A 23,239-nucleotide genomic window follows, 5' to 3' on the forward strand; every position below is an offset into this window, starting at 1 on the left:
AAAATATTTTTATCGGGATTGATTTCCAACTCTATTTATAACGATTTCAAGACTATTCCTGTGGCTGCCACAGGACCACGTCTTGTTGCAGCAACAGTTCTTTTGTTTCAGTGTAGTACCTTAGTCGTCGTTTAAGCTCTTTTACTTGTGCTCGCTGCGGAAGTCATTTTTCTATAAAATTGGCCTTCTTCGGCTTGTAGTAATAATTTTTTGTTGTTCCTCGTATGCGCGTCATTTTTCGATTACGATGGGCAGTGTAGCTCAATGGATATAGATAAATTGAGCGGAATATGAGAGAGGCTCAGATACCTTAACTAGAAGAGCACTCTGTGCGTAACCGACATGACCTGGGTTCGAGTCCCAGTTCGGACTATCTATCCCTATTTAACTCAATTTATTCATAAACTTTTCATCTCTACGTATCAAGGTCCTAGAAAGCTTTTATGACTATTTTCAAAATGAGGATTGAGTGTGTGTGTGTATGTATTAAATCAGTTTCGCAGTAGACCTCAACTTCATTTCAGTATATTCGTATAAATATCAATTCTTAGATTATATGCGCAATTGAGCTCCGTCAGTACAGTTTGTTTCAAGTTATTCCATAAATAAAATTTTTGGAAAAGAATTTTTTCGGATTACTTTTAACATACTTCATGGATCGATTGTAACGTATAATCATTTTTCATCAATTCTAAATCACTAAAAACCCTGTCAAATGAAGAAATAAGTTCTTAAAGAAACCGATGCTGTATGATTCTGACGATAGTAAAAAAAGATTACATTAATTTCTTACGTCATTGTAGAGATACCTTGTTCACACACTATTTTTGTACTACGGGCTAAAAAATAGTGATGATAATACTTTTTTCTTTACAATCATGCGTATCCCACCACTCAATAAGAACATCAAACTTGTTAATTAGTATTTTCTCTTAATATTAATGTGCTTTTCATAACATGTTCGTGGAATATAAAAATAACAAACAATTTAATACAAGTCACTTGATCTTGTCAGGTCGATAGTAAAGCCCAACGTCTCTGCCTCGTATTCGAGGTGTGCAATTATTTTCATACAAGTCTCATAAAATGGTTTTAGTGTCACGTTTGTACAAAGTATGAATGAATAGATTACTGATCCTTAGCAACGGTAAGTAGGAGTACTAACACTGAGTATGACGTTTTAAGAGCCTGCATAAAATAAAAGAATATTTAATTAATTTACATGTAGAAGATTTACAGTATAATGTCGTGAGGCAAGAGATAAGATCATTTCTACATGTTACCTAAAGCCACACGTTTTTGTACATTTTCTGCAATCCTTGTCTCAGAAGTTCAATTTAAAAGCTATTGATGGCGGTGGAGATATGATAAATTCCTGATGCCTACACTATATCGCTTTATTGTTTCATCCGAGATTATAACAGAAAACATTACTGGGCGTGTTCGGCCGAACTAAGTCCTTAGTAAACTTAGTAAGGTGCTAAGAGTAGAGCTACATTTTTGGCCGGGACACGTTATAGATACTACGAAAGTTTTCTTATGCCGCAATTTTACTTAGTATTTCACGGCCGTTGCAGCATAAAACTCCGGAAAAATAAACAACAAAAATTCTGAATAAAAAGTGGATTTGTTTTTATATTGAAAATTACATTAAAAAAATGACTAAATCTAGTTTTATAAAAATCAAAGACAAGGTCATAAAAAATTTCCTCCATTAAAATATTCCTTAAAAAATTATTCATTTTATAAAATTTTTATTTCACTTATTACAATAATAAAAAATATTGTCAAGACACGTAACATGTTCTAAACATAAACAATTAGTTTATAATACTACTCAGTACCAGAAGATAGTAAGCATAGTAAGTGTGTCCAAGCAGAAATCTGCAGCGCTCAGATAGTCGGACTTAGTTCAGCCGAACACGCCCGTTGCATGATTTATACTGTCATTCCATTAACTTACAAAAATTAAGGTTAGTTTTGGTTACATGCAGATAATTTTTGAGTGAAAATTACCCATAAAGTTTGGTACTGTAAGGACATCTAACCAGTAACTAAGTATTTATCACATGTATTTGTAGTATCAAACTTTCCGAATAATTTTTACTAAAAATTTCTCCATGTGTACCCTGATAGCCAAGTTCGCAAGAAACTGACGAAAAACTTGCAGCAGTTGGTACCTCCAATAGTTGATAAACATTTTCTGAGAAAGTTGGTGGCAAAAGTTGTAAATCCAAAAAGTTGACGGTCACTTTCTAAGGAAGTTGGTGACAAAAGTTGCTTGGGAAAGTTGGCAATCATAAGTTGACTGTAAGTTTCCTTTCAATTTTCTCAGAAACTTGCATTCCAGTTGCGGCTTCATACTGACGCCAAGTTTCTCAGAAAGTTGGCGGTAACTTGTAGCCAAAAGTTGCAAAAGCTGAAGTTGTCGATAACTTGTCGTCAAGTTGGTCGGAAACTAATGAATGACCAACTTTTTCACGATCAACTCGTATTATCAGGGTAGGAACTTGCGCGTTCTGTGTACCGCGTATTAACTTGTGCTAATTTTGTCAACAGTGCAATATGGGTGTAACTTTAGTTACTAATTAGTGAATTGTCTCTATAAATTGAACTTCTGAATCATGGATTGCATAAAATATTGTATGTTATTTTCCGATAAGTAACGAATCTAGCATGGATTCTATTCAGAATTCGTCTCTGGTTCTCGTGTGATTCAGCGCAACCTGTCGACTTATTCTGAAATTGTCTCACTCCATAATCTGTTACTTATCCGACTTAAATCATAAATTGTTATTTTGTAACCATCAGCATCAGAATTTGAAGTTTTAATGTATATAGAACTGCTTGAAAAGAGTAAATTAAAAATCGACTGAGTGAATAATTGCCTATGAAAAATCAAGTCTCCATAGGTATTATTCATTAATTTTCGTTGAAATGGAATAAATACAAGTACCTTAACTTTTCGATTATAAATCGAGTTTTTTCGTAAAAGCAGGCTGTCCATATGGATTTTATTGGCATTAAAACTTCAATCATCGATGCTGATGTTTTTAAAAAATAATTTTTTATCAATAGATGTCTTACAGAAACAAATGTTTGTAATGACAAAGGAACAACACCAACTGCACGAAGTTCTAATGACTGTAACGACAGTATCATTGGTATTGATACGATATTACGTATTCCATGCTTGTGTTCATTTTCCCAACCGCACATCCACAGATTACTTGTCAATGACTCTGCCTTATTTACAATTTCATATCATAATATCATGTTTAGTAGGGTGGTCCCAAAAAAACCGACTACTTTTTTTTCGAGTCTTTTATGAAAATTCGTTGGTTTATGATGTTTTCAGAAGCCTCTTCAAAAATCAGCTCGATAAAAAATTGTCACGAAGTCGCTCACGAATTTTGAAAATATCAACAATGATTGAAATTTGAATTTTTTTTTCAAATTTTTTCCTTTCTCATAACAGCAATAGTTTTATATTTGTGAAATAATGACTAAGCTGAAAATTTAAGCATAAAATTTAAATATTTAAACCTCGCTCAAGAATTTTTAATGTTTCCGAGTGCTGTTCTGTGAACATTTTCGAGCGACTCTTGAATATTAATAATGAAGCTTCTCGATTTTTTCACCATCAATTTGCATGACAATGAATGAAAATGTAACTCGAGAAATAGAAATAATAAGTTTTTTAGATACTTTTTTTATTTTTTAGTTCAATTTTTAGATTTTTTCGCTCATTCAAAACTTACCAAATTTCCTTGTTTAAGACTGTCCGGTATATTTTTGGTTATGCAAAAGTTATATTTTAGTGAAATGACAATAATTGAGTTAGAAAAAAATACAAAAACTAATTCAAAGTTTTAGTCACATATTATCAGTTAATATTCAAAATTCTTGAGCGCTGTTTAAATATGTAAATTTAGGGCTGAAATTTTCAGTATAGACATGATTACAAAAATATGAACTTTTTCTGCCACGACAAAAAAATAACTTAGAAGTAAAAAAATAGTCGGTTTTTTTGGGCCACCCTGTTCATACTGCAGAACTATTTGTTCGATAGATAAATTATACCCTAGTAAAAAATTTTCAGATTAAACACGATTAAATCCGGGGTAATTTATAACAGGTAATTCTCAATATTTAATGATAATTGATATTTCAATAAATGATTAATTTACGATTTTGTTTAAAAAATTGTTCTACAAAATGTAAATTTATTTTTGAATTAAAATTTAAGAATTGACTGGATACGGATTAAAAACAAAATCCACATCACTTGTAAATCACTCCGCTGAAAAAGAACTCCCTAATTACTTTATAAACGAAGTAATTTTTTTTTTTAAATTTGAGTGACGGAGTTAAGTCGGATTGGAAATTTATACGCCAAATTTTTTAACAGTGTATCATTCTCATTAGTACGATATTAATATTTACAACTTACTGCTGCGCTCATTTTGTTTCCATACCAGCACCAAACAAATAATTGAAAGAGAACGACTATGATTGCCAAAATTCTTCTAATTAACAGATGGAGATTATCATAACTCTGAAAACAGTGGATAGAAAATTTATATCATTATGATCAAACCCTGAAAAATTTTATTTATTTCAAATTCGACATTCTCACTTTCTGCCAATCTTACTGTCTCTTGATATAATCTACTACTTACTAAAAGTATTTGAAATCCATTCAAACATACTAATATAGTGCTGGTTGTGATTTGGACAACTGCACAAAAACTGAAGCAGTTGTTGACTACATTTAACATATTAATTATTTTCTGATGCTGAGTAACACAGTGTTTGAACCTCCAATCGAAGGTATCTTCATCATACACATTCTTCTCTTGCACTTCGAACATTACGAACTCCTTTATTTCGATGTCTTCATTATTATCACCATCAATAAGAGCGTTCGTCATTGCGCTACGTCTAAATATTTTTGAATCCTTATTTGATGACAAATTGATAGCACGTTTAATTGAATCACTGCGACAATGTCTGCAATTTGCTTTTAATATTTCTAATTGGACAGTCAGATATCTTATTATTACAATGACCATTATATCAACTCCGAAAAGTGAGTAGTCGACAATTAAAACACCATAAGATATTGCGACATACATTAAATGATAATATGGTGGCTCTGACGCATCAAACGGAACAAAAATACGTACTGGAAATTCTCGGTTTTTAATGTCGGCACTAAAAATTCGTGCTGATGCTAATAGAATAATCACTCCTAAAAATATGAAAAATTGTCGATTTTCAAAATCCGCTATCTCGGTAATCCATTTCATAACTTGAACATCTGGAATTTTAAGATTTTAATAAATTAGTCATAAACGAACAATTAGCTTTTGTTTAACTCACTGTTTTTCTTCTTAATTATATCAATCGGTTCATAAATATCGTTTACAAGTTTCTTGATGTTTTCATATTCAATGCAACATTTAAACCCCTTCGCTAGTGTTTCGAAACATCCGATCAAGAAACATAAGTTATCTGTAATGAGTGATATCTCATTGATGTTAGTAATTGCATCGGCTGACATAATCAATGTTAATAAAACCAGTATGGTGAGATTGAACAAACGAAAAATTGAATTTAAAAATCTAAAACTTCGAACCGTTGTTTCTGCAGGCCAAATCCCATCGAATCTATTATGCGTTTTAAAATAAAAAAATATGTAAACAAATAAATTTAAATTAGTAGACTTTCAAGAAATGTATTCAAATAATGGTATAAATTATTATTGACCGCATTTAACTTCATAGGGTTTGTTCACCTCAGCATTGTAGCGATTCTATTTATTGTAAGCTTGTAATGCATAGTGCCGAGTTTTTATTTTATAACTGAATGTGAAAATTATTTTTATTTTCCAGTCTCGTATTGTTCTTTAGCTATTGATTTTATAAAGCAAGTTCTCTTCCGAGTTCATCATTTGATATCTTTATTTCTTTATTTTACAATTTTTTTCACGCACACATGAAAAGACATGTAATTTAGTTAAACGGTTTTTGGGAAGAAAAATATATTTAGTAGTTTCATACTTCATACAGATAATACCAAATTACAGTCTACAAGTTATTACTGAGAAAATATAATTTACGCGAAAAAAAAGTGAGGTAAATTTATTTATGACGGATTTACATTGTTATTACCTGGTATCGATTCTGCGAAAATTATTTTGAGGGGGTTGAAGAAGTTTTTTCTTAGCACCACCACTTCATTATATTTCTGATAGTCGTACGGTTTACATCACCTTTTCTTCAAAGAATCCTTTTACTTAATAGAAATAATTTTAATTAAAAGAAAATAAAAACACGTTTTCGTGCCTTGGAACTCAGATGCTGGGTTATAGAAAAGGAAGTAATAGCTTTTTTCTAAACTGTAAAAAAGTGGTGTTAAAAATGGACTCATTTTAACTCCGCCCGGTGTAAAAATGAAATTATACCGGTGTAGGAGGAGTAATACTCCGGTGTTAAAAATACCGGTGTTAAAGCATTGTAACCGGTGTAAAAACAGAGTAGAATCGGTGTAAAAGCGGAGTAAACTGCGTTCGCTTGGAGAATGAACTTTAAAGATTATAAAACGCAAAAAATATCAGTTCTTTCTGAAAATTAATTAAAAATATCATTTATTAACAAGTATAGTGATCGAGTAAGTAAAAATGTTATTTTAACACCGCTTTCGGTGTTGAAATTTAACACCGCTGATTTTAACACCTACACCGCTTGGACTTACCCCGGTGATTTTTTACAGTGTATCATTTGTAATTGAATTTATTTACAATTGTTATTAATATTCTTTTTTCATCTTTTTCTCAGTAAACAATACTTATTTATTTAATTGCTTTTAAAAACAAATCATTTTATTGTTGTCAGAGTGATTTGTATAATAAAAAAATTGAGTTAAGTTTAACTTAATCAATAAATGTTAAACAGTAATATAAGTTTTGTGTTAGATATTCAACATACCAGAGATGAGTAAAAACTGATTTAAATATTATGTACTCAAATAAAGTAGTGCCGAAGATCTAAATTATTATTTTGCATCAGATGAACAAATACACTAATTTAATCAATGACGGGAGCAGAAAGGCTGTAACATTGTGAATAATAATCGTATAGAAAATAAAAAAATGTTGAAAAATCTTTACATGCACACTTCGAACGCTCAAGTAAAAATAACAATGTAACCTGAATTTTCTTTCGCTTAGAAAATTAAATAACTGAAACAACTATCGAGTTATGGTAAAATTTCTACCATTAATCCGATACACGGAAAAAAATTTCCTGTTGCTGTAACAGAAGGCAGGCATGTTACAGTAACAGAAAATTTTTTTCCGTGTGGTAGTACATATTATCTACACGGAGAGAAGTGAATGGTATATTCTCCAATGTAACATAGTAATTATTACTACGTAGCATGGTAACGCAAGTTTTTTTAGCCGTATTATTTATTTGACATAGTAATTTGTCCGATGTTGAATGGTAACGCTAGCCATGCCAGCATGGGAATGATTACCATGCTACATTGGAATTAATACAATTTCGATGGAGCTGCTTTCAATTGAAGGTAGTAAAAGGTTAATATTAAAACAAGGTTTTATAATTAAAAAATTAGGTTATTTAATTAATAATAAATAAATTTTAACTAAAATTTTTAAATAAAGTAATATATATTAACATTAACATATTTTAACATGGGTTATTTTTATTACAAGAATAGTATAATAATATAATTATTTATTTAAAGACATTTAATTAATATTTTATTGTAAGTAAAATTATTAATTATGATTAATACAGAGGAAATTAACAATTATCTAAATTAAAAATATATTAAATCCATAAATAACATTTTATATCAGAATACAATAGACAATAATACTTTGTCAAATAATACTTGAGTTTTGTATGATTGATAATTTTCATTTAAATAATATTCATTGATATAAGTCGTAATTAAGATTAATATATGTACCGGTTATATTGGATGTATATACTATATAGCAGCGCTTAATATTGAAACTGCTTTCACGCTATTCAGCATGGGACTCAATACCATTCTAACATGGCTTTGATTACTATGCTACAAAGTAATATTTACCAGTAGCAAGGTTACTACACTGAAAAAAATAATCGGTAATGGTTACAGATTAAAGTCGATAACGGCTACCGAAAAAAAACGGTAATCTCTACCGAAAAAAATCGGTAACCGTTACCGATTATTTTTTTCAGTGTATGTAGAATGGTAAATATTACCAGAAGAATGGTAATCATTCCTATGTTACATAGTAATAATTCTTATGCTTTGAAAAATAGGACTGGTTACCATGCAGAATGGTAGTCATTACCATTCTCTTCTCTCCGTGATAGATGATTGTATACATCATCTAGATTGTAATATTCACCATATTTATAATAGTTGTTACAATCCTGTATGTTAACTTAGAGTTAATTGTTATTATTATTCTAAATAGTAATATTTATAATCCAGATGGTAACAGTTGCCATCACAAATTATAATTGTTACCATTCTGATAGTAACTGTTACGAAATTTATTGCAGAAGTTATCATTCAATAATTATTAATTCTAATAAAAAAAATTGTAGTACTAACTATTTCTGCAGTGAAAAACGTTCTAATTATTCTGGATGATTGGAATTAAAAATTTAGCTTAATAATCACAATAACTTAATTTTCTGAGTGTAGTTTCAGAAATATCGCAGAATAATTGTTTTTTTTTTTTTTTCAATCACCGTAAATAATAACTTGCGCTGTTTGAAGTCAGAAGCCAATCAAACTTGGGAGTCTGTCTATACATGAAGCTGTTAATTATCTAAGGGAATGTTTTTTTTTAAATATTATTTTTTGAATACTTTATAATCTGTTTAGTTGATTAATTGCATATCTTTTTCAGACATGGCGCCCATTGAGGTTTTACGATCGATATAAACTCTAAGTATTATTTGAATCAATTGTCACTCAAGATTTTCATAAAATTCATACTTGCAGACAAACACTCAGACATCTTTCTGAAAGTCAGTGGTTGCTTCCTAATAAAATCTTAAAATATGATGCCATCTATTACGGAAAATAAAAAAAAAACAATTCAGATTAGAGATATTGTCTTCATTTTGACGCAAGCAATAATTGATCTTATCAGAATATAAAAGTAATTTGACGTGGTCATTATTATATCGTTAGTTTCATTTCCTACCAGCATTAAATGAGTGTTTAATAATAAATGACTTTTAAAAATATAAAAAAATTGAGTCTCTAAAATAACATTTATTTAGAATTTAATTTAGTATCAAAACCTAACAGGTAAGAGCAATAAGTAAATATTATTTTTCAACTATCGAAAAGGTCTAACATTTAAGTTATAAAATATTTTTGTTTAAATTTGTATACTCACTCACTTTGTAAAAAAATTTTTGGAGTAAATGCAGTTTAAATACGTAACGGATACTTATTTATTTATTTATTTAATCTTCTTGGTATGAAGTTTACTCCGAAAAGAGAAGGAGGATGTTTATATTATTTTTGAAAATTTGCAATTTTCATAGCAAGTAGTTAAAAAGATCAAAATATTTTGAAATAAACTTGGGTTTCTCCGATTAAAAAAATTATCTATAATAAAGTTTTTAAATTTTTGCACTCAAAATATCGCGTTACTAAAACCAAAAGGGCGTATCTCAAAATATACGCCCTTTTGGTTCTGCAGAACCAAAAGGGCGTATAAAATTTTTTTTTTTTGCTCCAATCAATGTAAAAATATTGAAAACATTAAAATCTATGGAAAAAACGAAAAAAAAAATTTTTTTGTTTTACGCCCTTTTGGTTTTAAGCAAAAATTTTTTTAAAGTCATAAGGGCGTATCCTATTTTTTCGGTTTATTATTAATTATAGGTCAGAGTAAGAAAAAAAATTGCAAGGGTAATAAGAATTATCACTCCACAACTTGATTTATCTGAACAAATATTTATTTGAATAAAAAACCAAATTTCTTTATTTAATTTTGATCGAACCTTAAGTTTGTCACAATTTTTTTAATTCAACAATTAATGTAAAAAATATGTATAATTCGGGAACGAAAAAATTCTAAATTCTATGAGTGCTGTGAAATTTAATTTAATCAAATTAAAAAAATGCACATTTAGATTGTTCAATTTTTTAAAGGTGCATTTTTTCATTTTTCAATCAAAGTTTCATTTTCTGTTTCCTGTTTTTTTTTTCTTTTTATTTTCAAAAATCAATTACCGTTGTTCTTGAGAATTGTTATGGCTCTAGAATACCAATATATCAAAGCAAGTTTAATGACCTAAATCATTTTTGTGCATCAGGCACCGTCCCACAAAAATATTATCAATATTATTAAAGATTAATTTTCAGCGATGGTAATAGTTTATAAATTTTTTTATTATTGTCAAGTTATGTTCTAAAAAAAATTAAAAAAATTTTTTTCATACTCTTAGCTACAGATGATTCTGACGATGGAGATGGTATAGGACTAATACCCTGATGAATTTATTTTTTCTCTATTTTTTATTTGTTTTTTCACTTAAATAAATATTTGTTCATATAAATTAAATTGTGGAGTGATAATTTTTATTACGCTGGCAATTTTTTTTCTTACTCTTACCTATAATTGATAATAAATCGAAAAAACAGGATACGCCCTTATGATTTTAAAAAAATTTTTTCTTAAAACCAAAAAGGCGTAAAACAAAAAAAAAATTTCTTTCGTTTTTTCAATAGATTCTAATGTTGTCAACATTTTTACATTGATTGAAGCAAAAAAATTTTTTTATACGCCCTTTTGGTTCTGCAGAACCAAAAGGGCGTATATTTTGAGATACGCCCTTATGGTTTTAGTAACGCGATATATTAGATTGAAAATTTTTAATGTCATAATTTTCTGTAGAAAAAATATACGATTCGAAAAAATTTTTTCTCTTCTAGCGTAAAGTAGATAAAAATCAAAATAAAATCTACATTTATCGTGAAACTATTCCGCTGAAAAAAACTCTAAATTCTATAAATTCTAAACGCAGGATAATTTTTTTTTAAACCTGAGAACTGAGTTTCAAAATAAATTCGAGTAAAATTTATTCAAAATTCAATCCTGATTCTTAACAATATATAAGTTTGAAATAATTATAAAAGAATGAGTACTAATAATTCTTAACTGCACTATAATATTTTAACACGACTATTGCCTAGCACATGACTCCGTCGTGTGCTGAACAGTAATCAGTCGTCTTCTAATTTTTCCATACCCGCATTTTTTTCATTTTTCCTGCTTCAGGTCTCACGCACAAATAACCAAATAAATATTTGTTGAATACTTATCAGAAGATGGAATTTATTTCACATATTTTCATAATTCAATTATCATTTACAATGATAACTGTAATAAATTCGCATGTGATATCCGATTCTCTTTTAAGAGATGATGTGCATGATAAAATAAAATCATTCGAATTTATCGAACTATTCAATAGAACACGGAGAACAGTTGTGACAACTAATAAAGATCATCTTTGGGATGGAGCTATCATTCCTTATGAAATTGAGGATGTTTTTACTGGATTGCAACATAGATTGATAAAACAAGCAATGCGTATATGGGAGGAGTCAACCTGCATCACATTTGTTGAAAGAATCCCGAATATTCATTCCAAATATATCACGATCACTAAATTATACTGCGGGTATCTAATTATATTAAATATCTAATTATTATTTTGTTGAATGAATAATAATTTTCGATTGATAACTAATAAATTAATAATTTCAGATGTTGTTTCATGTTGGAACCATCATTAAGAAGTGGTGGATTTTTGAGTTTGATAAATGGTTGTGATAAACTGCCGATTGTTCTACATGAATTGGGACATGTAATTGGTTTTGAACATGAGCATAATCGTCCAGACCGTGATTATTATCTTGAAATAATTTATGAAAACATAATGGAAGGTAAAATACACTATAAAAAACTCCTCGGATCCAACGCGAATTACATACGGCCTGAATGATTTTCTATTTCCCTACACGTGAAGAAAATTATGGTAACAGTTACAATATATTATGAGAATGGTTCCCATAATGCACTGTAACCGGGTTTTTTTAAAATGTTAATTATAGGAACGGCACCCATAAATATTATAGTAATCATTCCTATAATTATGGGTATAATTCCCATATGGTATTGGAATAGTTCCTATAGAATTATGGTAATCGTTACCATAATATTATGATAATCGTTACCATAATATTTAGAAATTGTAATAATTTTTTTTTTTTTTTGTAATAAGCGTTTTTTTTTGTATACTTAAAATTTTGTAACATTTTGTAATGTACAAAAAATAAAACCCTTGTTACAAAAAAAAAAATCGGTCTGTCGGTTGACCCTGTGGGCCAACCCCCAAACTTCCCACCCATTTCGAGCTCCTTGAGCTCGAAAAATTGTTGTGGATACATTTCCGAGCTCTTCGAGCTCGAAAATACTTTTGTATGCCTTTGTTTCTGAACAATAACGTTTTTTACCATTTTTTCTCCAACGATATCTCTTAAAAACAAATCGACCAATTGAGACGTTTAAGGTGGCAATCAACGCGTTCTATTGATTTCTACAACTGATCAGATTTTGAAATTGATTCATCAAGTCGTTTTTGAGAACTATCCAAAATACTAAAAAAATTTTTTTTTTTTAATTCTTTTGTTAACGGTTTCTTTTGAACGAATGAACCGATTTTGATGGTTGAGGTGGCATTCGACGCGACTTACAGAGTTTTAGAGCTGATTAGATTTTGGAATCAATCCATCGAGCACACGAAAAGTTATAAAAAAAAAAACATTTTTAAAAAAAGCTTATTTTTGGAATATTTCCGAACGTACCTTACCGATTAAGCTCAAATTTTCAGTGTTTATAGTAAATAATAAGCCGCATTAAAATCGATTCATCCGTTCAAAAGTTACAGAATATTTACATACGTACGTACATACATACATACCCTAGAACCTCAAAACGTCGACATCTGTTGGAATTTTGATATTCATAAATCGGGGTGAAACCAATAACTTCCCGAATTTTTGATAATTTGCAACTTTCTTAGCGGGAAGTTAAAAATTATTATAATTTTTAAATATTATGGGAATTATTACCATGATATTATGATAACCATTCCCATTCTATTATTGTACCTATTCCCATAATATTATGGTAATTGTTACCGTAGTATTATGGTAATGGTTACCATAATATCATGGTAATAATCTCCATACATGATGGGAATGATTACCATAATATACCGGGCTTATTCCCATATATACTTAGGAACCATTACAATGTGGTTATAGGATTGGTTACTATTTGCTTCTAGGAACTATTCCTATGATTATGATCATCATTACCATGATTCTTTCACGTGCGATATGGGAACTGTTATCATAATGATGGAAATGTTCCCATACTTATGGGAATTTTTCCCGGAAAGTATGGGTCTATATCCCATAATCCCAAGTAATCATTACTATAACGGTATGGGATGATATTTCATAAACGTATTAGGAACAGTTACCAAAATTTTCTCTCCCAGTATCAAAAAAAATCTATCTATCAGTTGACCCTGCGGGCCAGCCCCAAAACTTCCCTCTGTTTTCGAGCTCCTTGAGCTCGAAAATACTTTTTGTATGCCATTGTTTTCGAAAAAAAAAACCGTTTTTTTTAGCGTTTCTTTCTCCCACGATGTCTCGCGAACGAATTAACCGATTTTGGTGATTAAGGCGGCAATCGACGTGTTCTACTAAGTTCTAGAGCTGACTGAATTTTGAAATCGATCATCGAAGTCGTTTCTGAGAAATCAATAAAAAACGATTGGTTTTATAATTATCTCTAGCACTTAAAGTATAAAGAAGTTTTAGAAACATAAATTAAATGCGCAATAGATGTTTCATAAATATATTTTTATACGTTAACTACTACACTTTTTTCTTATCGATAGGCAATAAAATATTTCATAATCTAACTTTCCAGTCAGTAATTTTAGCGATCGGTATTTCAAAACAAATATAAATATAAAAAAAAAAAACAATGATAACTAATCATCAAGCAGTTTGATAGATATTTTATAATTCGCCGAAAAATTTTTCTGAGAAACTTAGGGAAAGGAGGGGCGGAACGGAGTGGGGGAACGGGCCAAAGAAGGGGGGAGGTCGGCAGAACGGGTTACCCCCAACATTTTATAAAAGAAAAAATTTATATTTTAAATGGTTTTTAAAGATTTCAAAAATACTATCGTAAACATAATTAGGCGTTATTCTAAATTTTTTTTGTTAAACTTTCTCAAAAATCAATTGTCAGTTGAAAAATATTATTGAATTTTACTTTATAATAAAAACAATTAAACATTTGTTTTTCTTCTTTTGTACCGAATAATCACGTAAAATATAATTTTTCTTTATGTAAATAACTTACAAAAGAAATTTAACTTAATCGAATTCATTTAAAACCCAGAATTTTTTTTTTACTTTTTTTAGGGGGTACTCAATTTTGCCCGCAAGAATAAAAAATTTTTTTTTTTAATGGTGACTAAAAAAATTTTTTTGACAGACACTTGAAATCTACGACATTTAGCGCCTATAGCCGGCAGCTAAAAATATTAGATAAGATACAGCTGGTAAAAAAGATACTTAATCGTTCTAATAGTGACGTCATCATCGGACCAAAAAATATTTTTTGGTTATATGTGCGCTAGCAAACGACCAAAAAATATCGAAGTAGCGCAACGAGCCATCTTGTGACAAAACTTATTATTATTTTAATTCGTACACTTACCGACTTCTCTCTAATTTCCAAAACTCAAATACTCAAAACAATCTTACTAAATAAATAAACGCAAATTCATAACCTGCCATTTATAGGCACGAAATGTAGTAAATTTCAAATATCTATCACAAAAACTAACGTATTTATCTAGTACAATCGAGTCTAAGACGCTCTTGCGTTGGTGCCCTTGCCTTCGGCTCGGGAACCAATCTTCACACTCGCGTCTTATACACGATCGCACTCGATAGATAAACTATTTTATTTACTTTGAATAGCATTAAAACAAAAAATCGGTCTGTCGATTGACCCTGCGGGCCAGCTCTAAAATTTCCCGCAGTTTTCGAGCTCCTTGAGCTCGAAAATATTGTAACATGCTCTTGTTTTAGGAAAAAACCGTTTTTTTGCATTTCTTTCTCCCACGATATCTTACGAACGAATAATCCGATTGAGATAATTGAGGCGGCAACCGACACGATTTATTGAATTCTTGTGCTGATTAGATTTTGGAATTGATCGATAGAGCCATTTCTGAAAAATTTGAAAAAAAATCGAAAAAAAAAAAAAAAAAAAATTTTGTTGTTTTTCTTCCATATCTTAGAGTCTATTTAATCGATCTATTTGAAATTTTCAGAAAAGTTGACGGCCAACAAACCCTTTTGATTGCCACCTCAAACATGTTAATCGGTCAGTTCATTAAAAAGATACTAAAAGTTTACATCTACACACACACACACACACACACACACACACACACACACACACACTTGGACACCATTCTGAAAGTAGTCGGAATAGCTTCCTAGGACCTCGAAACGTCGATATCTGATGAAAACTCGATTTTCAAAAATCGGGGTGGAACCAATAACTTCCTGAATTTTTGAAAATTAATAAATAATTTTCTTAGCGAGAAATTAAAAAAGATTTAGACTATTTGAGTCTTCGAAAACTTGGCATTGGTATTACCTTAAGTACCCCGTTTTGCCCCTTCTTTCCCTACCTCTAAAATTTTATAAAAAAAGTTTGTTTTTCAAACATTCCAAAATCACTTTTGTAAAGATGTTTGAAAATTATTCTGAATTTTTTTTTTTTTTGTTTCTCTATTTCAAAAATTAAAAATGTCAGTCGAAAAACGTTAATGACTTTCGTTTTATATAATTATTTATAGTAACTATAAAAAATGTTATTTAGCTTTATTTAAATAACTTATAAGAAAATGTTATTTAAACAAATAACTTGATTGAGATTTTATTGTAAAATTAAATAGTAAAAAAAATTGCATTCAATATCGTTTTGAAAATTTAAATCGGTTTAGTCGTTCGAGAGATATCGAATATATAGACATATTATGACTATCTAATCAGCATATATACACATATGTAGACTATAAATAGCTATGTATGTACTTTGACCATACATCTTGATTATAAATTCTGATTGAATCCAATTAGAACTCAATCGACTTCGATCGGAAAAAATAAAGTTATTGTTTGGTTGGACCTGTACTGATTAAATTCCTTAATTCATTATATAATTTATCGATGTACATTTATCATTTTTTTCAAAAAAGGTTTTGAAGATGAGTTTAAAAAACTATCACCTTATGAAGTAGAAACATTTAATCAAAGATACGATTTTCATTCAGTCATGCACTACCCTTCGGATTCATTTTCAATTTCTTGGCCTTTTGAGACATTAATACCTAGGCACGGAATGCAAAATAAGGTTCAATTCATGGGTGCACAAATAAAACTCAGTGATGGTGATATAGCAACCACAAATCTTCTGTACAACTGCCCCAGTAAGTATAAACTTTAACATTATTTAATACCATTTTGTGTGTCAGGGGGTGAAACAACTTCAGATAAAGGTAAGGTTGGCTGCTTGATGCAAAAACTGACATGAATCAACTAATGTTCATTTCGTGGCACATACTATTTTTATCATAATTATCTGTACCGTATTTTTGAGTTTTACACGAAAAAAAGAAAACTGGAATAGTTACAGAATAAAATGTAAAAACCAGCCCGTCATATTAAAAATTACCAAAGTTAAAATCTATACTGTAATTTTTAAATTTTATCCTGTAAAAAATTAGCGATAAATTAAACAGTAATACTTACAGTTTGAAAATGTAAATCGTACACAACAAAATGTAAAATAATTATTACCTTTTGCTTACAGAAAGTTTGTTTCTTTAAAACTCATTTACTCCTCTTTCAAACTGTAAAAATTACAGTTTAGCCGTTGTGTAAAAAATAAACTATCAAATATGAAAATTTGTTGAGTGGTACGAGAAGATTTACAGTATGGGCATTCAATTATGAACCTTAATGTAAAAAATGGAACTATTACATCTCACACTGTAATTTTTAAAATTTCTTTGTCAAGTATCATTAACCCGGGTCGAAAAATTTTATCTGTTTTTAATCAACTAAAAATTTTAAGTTATTTTTATTCAATTATATTTTTTATTTATATTTAATTAATATGTGAATTTTAATCTAGTTTTGCCCTTACTATTCCTTATTTAGACTATTTTCAGATTTATTTTCAATAATTTTTGGTCTGTTTTTATTCTTATTTAGATCAAAATCAGACTTTTTCTGTCAATTGTTTTTAGTCTGTTTTTGTTTTAATCTAGATCAAAATCAGACTTTTTCTGTCAATTATTTTTAGTCTGATTTTGATCTATATTCGATCAAAAACAGATTAAAATTTTTTTGTTATAATTATAATGATAAATAATATAAAGAAAAAAATTAATGAAAGCTTGATATTTTTTTACACATTGAAATAAAATAATATTTATTTAATAAATAAATTAGCCTCAATTAACATATAGATATTACTTTAAAAAAATTTAACTTTATCCTCCTTCTTTTCTTCTGATAGTGCACCCTAGTAACTGAGACTCTCTTTGAACATACATTCTGAGAATGATCAACTATTTTTCTCTGGCTTCTTCTACCTCCAACTCATTAAGTTCCTTATCATCATCTGTTAGATATTTTTATAAATACAGAAATTTATTATTATAAGTTTATATTCAAAATGAAAGAAAATCTTAATTTAAAGAATAATTGGTGAAAAACCTTGCCATTAAAAAATGAATTATTCTAAGGAACTCAAAGATTGTGCGACACTGAGTAATCTTAATTAAAAAAAAAAAAATTACGTGACAAAATTTTTTTTCAATTCTTTGCTTCATTAAAAGCGTTATATAAAAGCAATAAATTTGAATTCAAAAAATAATTAAGAAAAAAAATTATCATTTCCATTTATGGACAAAATTAATTACTACATGATTTATTAAAAATAACAAGAATGAATAAAGTTCAATTAAACTTACTGCTCATGGAAAGTGATTCGGGATTATCTAGATATAGAGGATTATTTAAATTTTCTTGATATTTGAAACGTGCTGTTGCTATTTCGTATTACAATGTCACAGAGGAATATTTCGATACGGTTTTTAATGTCAGAATATTTTTCGATTTTATTCAGTGAATTAAAGAAATTTTTGTTGAGATTTTAACGGCAATTTTACTACTTTCGTTAAATATTATTAATATTCTATCAAGACAACTAAAAAATATAGCTGTCAGATAATCATTAACTGCAGCCATTTTTAAACAAAAGACACTATATAAATAGTTAACAAAAAAAAAATCCATTCTAGACCTTAGAATACTTTTTATAAATTTTTTCTAGACATAAATGAAATTATTATAAGTCCACGATTTAATCTAGTTTTGTCCTTGCCCAATTTCAGAACAAAAATTTTTCTAAGTTCCAGAATTAATCTAGTTCTGTCCTTCTGTATCGCAATTGTTTTTTTAAAACAGCAGATCAATACAGCTTAAAATTTTTATGAAAGACCAAAAACAGATCAACTAGTTTAAATACAGACCAATTAGTCCAAATGCAGTGCACTTAGACTAAAATCAGTCCAAATATTTCGACCCGGGAATGCCTTAGTAATCACAAACTTTTACTATCTAAAATATAAAATTTTGTTGAGCTCTTAAAGTCGATAAAAAGATTTTTTTTTTTAATTAGAGCTTGAGATTAAAATGAAAATAACTAGAAAACAATGCGGAATTCGAAAAAACTTTATTGGTAATAATTTGTAGGAAATAAGAATGTCTACAAAAAGGGTCCCATAATATTTTGTGATAAGTTTGATAGGTTCGCCGGAAAAGTAACAAGATCTCAAAATTTATTATAAATTCAACTTCAACCTCGAATAACTTATGAACAAATGGATTTATCAAAAAATGATAGGAGACTTTTTTTGTAGAGCATTCAATTCCCTACAAGAATATGTCTGTTGATTTTTTCTACTGTGCATCGTTAGCTAGTTATAAAGATCAGAAGATGCAAAAAAAAATTTTTCCATGTTATTTTTATGGAAAATAGAAAAGTGCAATGCGGAACCTCTTAATGTTAATATTAAAAGCTCTAATTTTCACAGGCGTCTTCTTATATCTAAATGAAACTTTTGAACCTGTTTGCGAGAAGAAAAAAAAATTTGTTATTTTCTGAATCACCCTAATAGCTATACATAACTAATACTGTCATGTTTTAGAATGTGGTGAGACCTTCTATAAACCGACTGGTTCTTTTAATTTTTCAATGAATTCAACTCGTTCATTGTTGAAAGCTAAACATTGTGAATGGAGAATTAAAGCTGCTCAAGGTGAAAGAATTGAACTTGTTATCACATCATTGGGTATTTACAAGACTCCTGATTGTCAAGTCGATTATTTGGAAATAAGAAATGGTTACTCATACAATAACACCGTCTTAGGTACTTTATTTTTCTCATAAAACAACAATAGTACATTGCCTAGTGCATGGACTAGGTGGGTCTTTATACGGGAAGCACAATGTTTTAACTCGAGTCGTAGGTGCACACGCACGAATGTCAGCGAGTACTTAGTGTGCACTGGAGACGAGTGACAGAAATGAGTTAGCCCACATGCTATGCACTATATTTTATTCAACAAATGTCTGATTTTTGCGAATTATTACATCAGCAAAGGAACAACCGCAACCTGTCGTCAAGTTGGCTGCAAAAATTGGTATTTCCAAAAATTGATAGACACTTTCTGAGAAAGTTGGTGGCAAAAGTTGACAATTCCATAAGCTGAAGAAAAGTTGCTTTTAATTTTCTCAGAAACTTGTCTTTAAATTGAGGCTCTCACTGGCGCCAACTTTCTCAGAAAGTTGGAGGTAACCTGTAGCCAAAAGTTGCAAATGCTAGAATTGTCAACAACTTGTCGTCAAATACACGTTGTTGAGAAGCAAAAGCCATTTACTTTTTGATAATTTTTAACCACTTATTGATGAACGGTCATTCAGGAGTTATTTTGCAGATATGATAAGTCGCGATCGATAATCAGGCATGCGTTGAATAAAGAAATTTATAGATCTCAATAATAACCTCAAATAGATCAATTTTAACTATCAATTTATTTATTTTCTTTTACAGCTCGTTACTGTGGGGATGTTAATATAGCTATTATAACCGGCAGTAATATTTTGTCCGTGACATATGTAAAAAAGAGTGAAAGCATCGCTTACAGTGGTTTCATAGCATATTATAAGACTATTTGCGGTGGAACTGTTAATATTGAAACAAACACTCCTTATAATATAGAATCAACAAACTATCCAGATGCGTATCCACCCAATCAAAGATGCAGTTGGTATTTTACTGCTCCAGACAATCATCTTATAGCATTAAAGGTTCACTTTTTTGAACTGGAAATGAGTGACAATTGTATACGTGATTTTCTTATGACAAAAGATGGTAATGAATACACTTCACCGATTATTCGATTGGAATGCGGTCCACAAGACTCTTGGCAAGTTAATTCAACTGGTCCTGAATTGTCAGTTATATTTTCCAGTGACAAGCTGGTTGAATATGCCGGATTTTCAGCTACTTTATATGCAATTCCTTTAAATAATTGATCTACTAATCTTTATTTATCAGGCACTCTCTCAATTTGAACAGTAAAATTTTACTGATTGTACATTAAAAACTGATTTATAGTGAAGTTTACGTCCTTATAAATAGAAGTTTCATGCGTGCCAAATATAAATATAAAGCATATACAGTAAATAGTTCATTTTTATGCCGTAATACTATACTTTATTTGAAAATCTTGAGTTCCAAACTAACATATTGTAATGATTAAATTTAATTTTCTATTAGCTATAATACTAGGTACACAGAGATAATTTTTTAATGAAAGTTACTCGCTAATTTGGAGTAGTCCTGAGCCATTCCAAATTTTTATAAGAAATTGTTATCTTTTATTTTAATTTCAAATTCTATTGTTGAAATTGTTTGTAACTTGAATGAAATTTCGAATCCCTTAAAGTAATTTTTACTCTACCCTACTGGGTAATAATTCAGTAGTCTACGTTAACATTCAGTTCATCTCGGTTTCTATCAAACATATGTTATTTAGCTTCATGCACAGAAACTTATGCTTGGAAAAGAAAGATCTTGCTTTCTTTCTCTAGCTCAGTAATCACAAATAGTAACTCCGGAAAAAAAGAATTGGCCTAATTATTTATAATAATGTATGATTATATATGACGTATAAAATTTCATTATTATTATTTCTAAAAGAAATTAATTTTTTTCAAATTTAATTTTTTCCGATACAATATTTAAGCACCCTACATGCACCCAAAAAATAGTACAAGCCTGATGTTTACATCTGTCAAAATAAAAAGTTATTAAATGGCAAATATAATGTTGAAATTTATAAAAAAAATCTGGGCGTCGGTTGACCCTGCGGGCCAGCCCCAAAACTTCCCGCTGTTTTCGACCTCAAAGAGCTCGAAAACATTAGTGTAGATATATTTTCGAGATCTTCGAGCTCGAAAATGCTATCACATGCAATTGTTTTTTTACAATCTTTTCAAGCTCTAACAAGTTACCTGTTATGCTGAAGTTTGAAAATTTAAGAATCGAAAATCATCAATGAAGCGGTTTTTAAAATTGAGTTCCTGATAATGTTCAGTAAAATAAGTGTATTGAGGCAGAAATCAATGTCAGGGATCAAAATCAAGATTTAAATAAGTTTTGACTCATGTAAGAAACAAAAAAATATGAAATATCCGATAAAAATATTAAAAACTACGTTTTATCGATTTTTTTGTTGATAATATGATTTAAACTAAAAACCAAGTTCGATGACATTATATGATCAAAAGAAACCATAAAAAAGATGAGTTGGTATGATATCAGGCACATTTAAGTACGTTATATTAGGATTTATCCGGAAAAAATAACATAAAATGTTATTTTTTTAACTTTTCAACGCCGATATCTTTTGAACTAATCAATCGATTTCGATAGTTGACGTGGCAATCGGCGCGTTTGATTGAGTTCTAGAGCTGATTAAAATTTGAAATCGATCGCGTCAGTCGTTTCGAAAATATTTAGAAAAAACCGTTTTTCACCATTTCTTTCTCCCGCGATAACTCTCGAACGAATTATCCGATTTTGATGTTTGAGGTGGCAATCGACGCGTTTTATTGAGTACTAGAGCTGATTAGATTTTGAAGTCGATCGTATGAGTCGTTTCTAAGAAATCAATAAAAAACTAAAAAAAATTTTTTTTTTTTTTTCGTAATTCACAAATATTTTCGAGTCTATTCGATCAAATGATCTGAAATTTTCAGGAAAGTTGACGGCCAACAAGCTTTTTCGATTGCCACCTTAACCATCCAAATCGATTCATTAGTTCAAAAGTTACAAAGAGTTTACACACATACACACACACACACACACACACACTCGGACATCATTCTGAAAATAGTCAGAATAGCTTCCTAGGACCTCAAAACGTCGACATCTGATGAAAACTCGATTTTCGAAAATCGGGGTGAAAACAATAACTTCCCGAAATTTTTGAAAATCGTCGATTTTCTTAGCGGGAAGTTAAAAACTACGCTCAACTGGGTATTTATAATTACGGTAAGTAATTTTTTTCATATTCTACATGTCTTTAAAATAACTTGTACGTTGCTTTTTTTCTTGATAAATATTTAAATTATTTTTTGATTACTCAAATAACATAAATATGATTTTACTTACAATAACTGATGACTTTAATAAATAATCTTGATTTTTCATTTCATTAAAAAATTTATATTTTTTTGCATTTGATTATTTTAAATAATTTTAAAGTTTTTCAGCTCTAGTACTTTTGTTACTGCGGCTGCTGGTCATCAGGTAGCGCCACCAGAGGGCCCCATATTTTTTGGAAAAAAGTGGGGGGGGGTAACCCTGGAGACTGGAGAATGGCCTTAACGTAGTTATTTATCTTATGTAAGCTTACACGTAAAAAATTTCGAAAA

General features: G+C 29.5%; 2 protein-coding genes across 5 annotated transcripts; one reads left to right on the forward strand and one right to left on the reverse strand.

The window, feature by feature from the left end:
* Nucleotides 1-509: 509 nt before the first annotated feature.
* Nucleotides 510-23,079, reverse strand: LOC103579949 (odorant receptor 13a). 4 transcript variants are annotated; one of them, XM_053739360.1, is made up of 9 exons: nucleotides 22,977-23,079; nucleotides 6,993-7,116; nucleotides 6,177-6,300; nucleotides 5,386-5,672; nucleotides 4,683-5,323; nucleotides 4,454-4,558; nucleotides 3,088-3,246; nucleotides 794-1,188; nucleotides 510-708 (listed from the first exon to the last, which is right to left on the reverse strand). In XM_053739360.1, the coding sequence occupies exons 4-8, from the start codon at nucleotides 5,564-5,566 to the stop codon at nucleotides 1,129-1,131; spliced, it is 1,146 nt and encodes a 381-aa protein (XP_053595335.1). In that variant the 5' UTR covers nucleotides 5,567-5,672; nucleotides 6,177-6,300; nucleotides 6,993-7,116; nucleotides 22,977-23,079; the 3' UTR covers nucleotides 510-708; nucleotides 794-1,128. The 4 variants fall into 4 exon arrangements, with proteins under 4 accessions (XP_053595335.1, XP_053595334.1, XP_014295124.1 ...); XM_053739359.1 differs by lacking the exon at nucleotides 6,993-7,116; XM_014439638.2 differs by lacking the exons at nucleotides 6,993-7,116; nucleotides 22,977-23,079 and adding an exon at nucleotides 6,760-6,937 and having other exon boundaries at nucleotides 6,177-6,403.
* Nucleotides 11,163-21,479, forward strand: LOC103579951 (bone morphogenetic protein 1 homolog). Its single transcript, XM_008561524.3, has 5 exons — nucleotides 11,163-11,738; nucleotides 11,825-12,003; nucleotides 16,422-16,652; nucleotides 19,443-19,664; nucleotides 20,349-21,479. Exons 1-5 carry the CDS (start codon nucleotides 11,383-11,385, stop codon nucleotides 20,831-20,833), a joined length of 1,473 nt encoding a protein of 490 aa, XP_008559746.1. The 5' UTR covers nucleotides 11,163-11,382; the 3' UTR covers nucleotides 20,834-21,479.
* Nucleotides 23,080-23,239: the final 160 nt, after the last annotated feature.

This window comes from Microplitis demolitor, chromosome 5, assembly GCF_026212275.2.
Source record: "Microplitis demolitor isolate Queensland-Clemson2020A chromosome 5, iyMicDemo2.1a, whole genome shotgun sequence".
Taxonomy (NCBI): domain Eukaryota; kingdom Metazoa; phylum Arthropoda; class Insecta; order Hymenoptera; family Braconidae; genus Microplitis; species Microplitis demolitor.

Bases quoted from the DNA above. Each gene is read 5' to 3' on its own strand.
- LOC103579951 (XM_008561524.3), top strand. From the start codon at position 11,383: ATGGAATTTATTTCACATATTTTCATAATTCAATTATCATTTACAATG. The intron at 12,004-16,421 runs GTAAAATACACT...TTTTCAAAAAAG, and splicing joins TTATGAAAACATAATGGAAG to GTTTTGAAGATGAGTTTAAA. The intron at 16,653-19,442 runs GTAAGTATAAAC...GTCATGTTTTAG, and splicing joins TCTTCTGTACAACTGCCCCA to AATGTGGTGAGACCTTCTAT.
- LOC103579949 (XM_053739361.1), bottom strand. From the start codon at position 5,566: ATGTCAGCCGATGCAATTACTAACATCAATGAGATATCACTCATTACA. The intron at 4,559-4,682 runs GTAAGTAGTAGA...CACTGTTTTCAG, and splicing joins ATGGATTTCAAATACTTTTA to AGTTATGATAATCTCCATCT. The intron at 3,247-4,453 runs GTAAGTTGTAAA...ATTGTAAATAAG, and splicing joins GAAACAAAATGAGCGCAGCA to GCAGAGTCATTGACAAGTAA.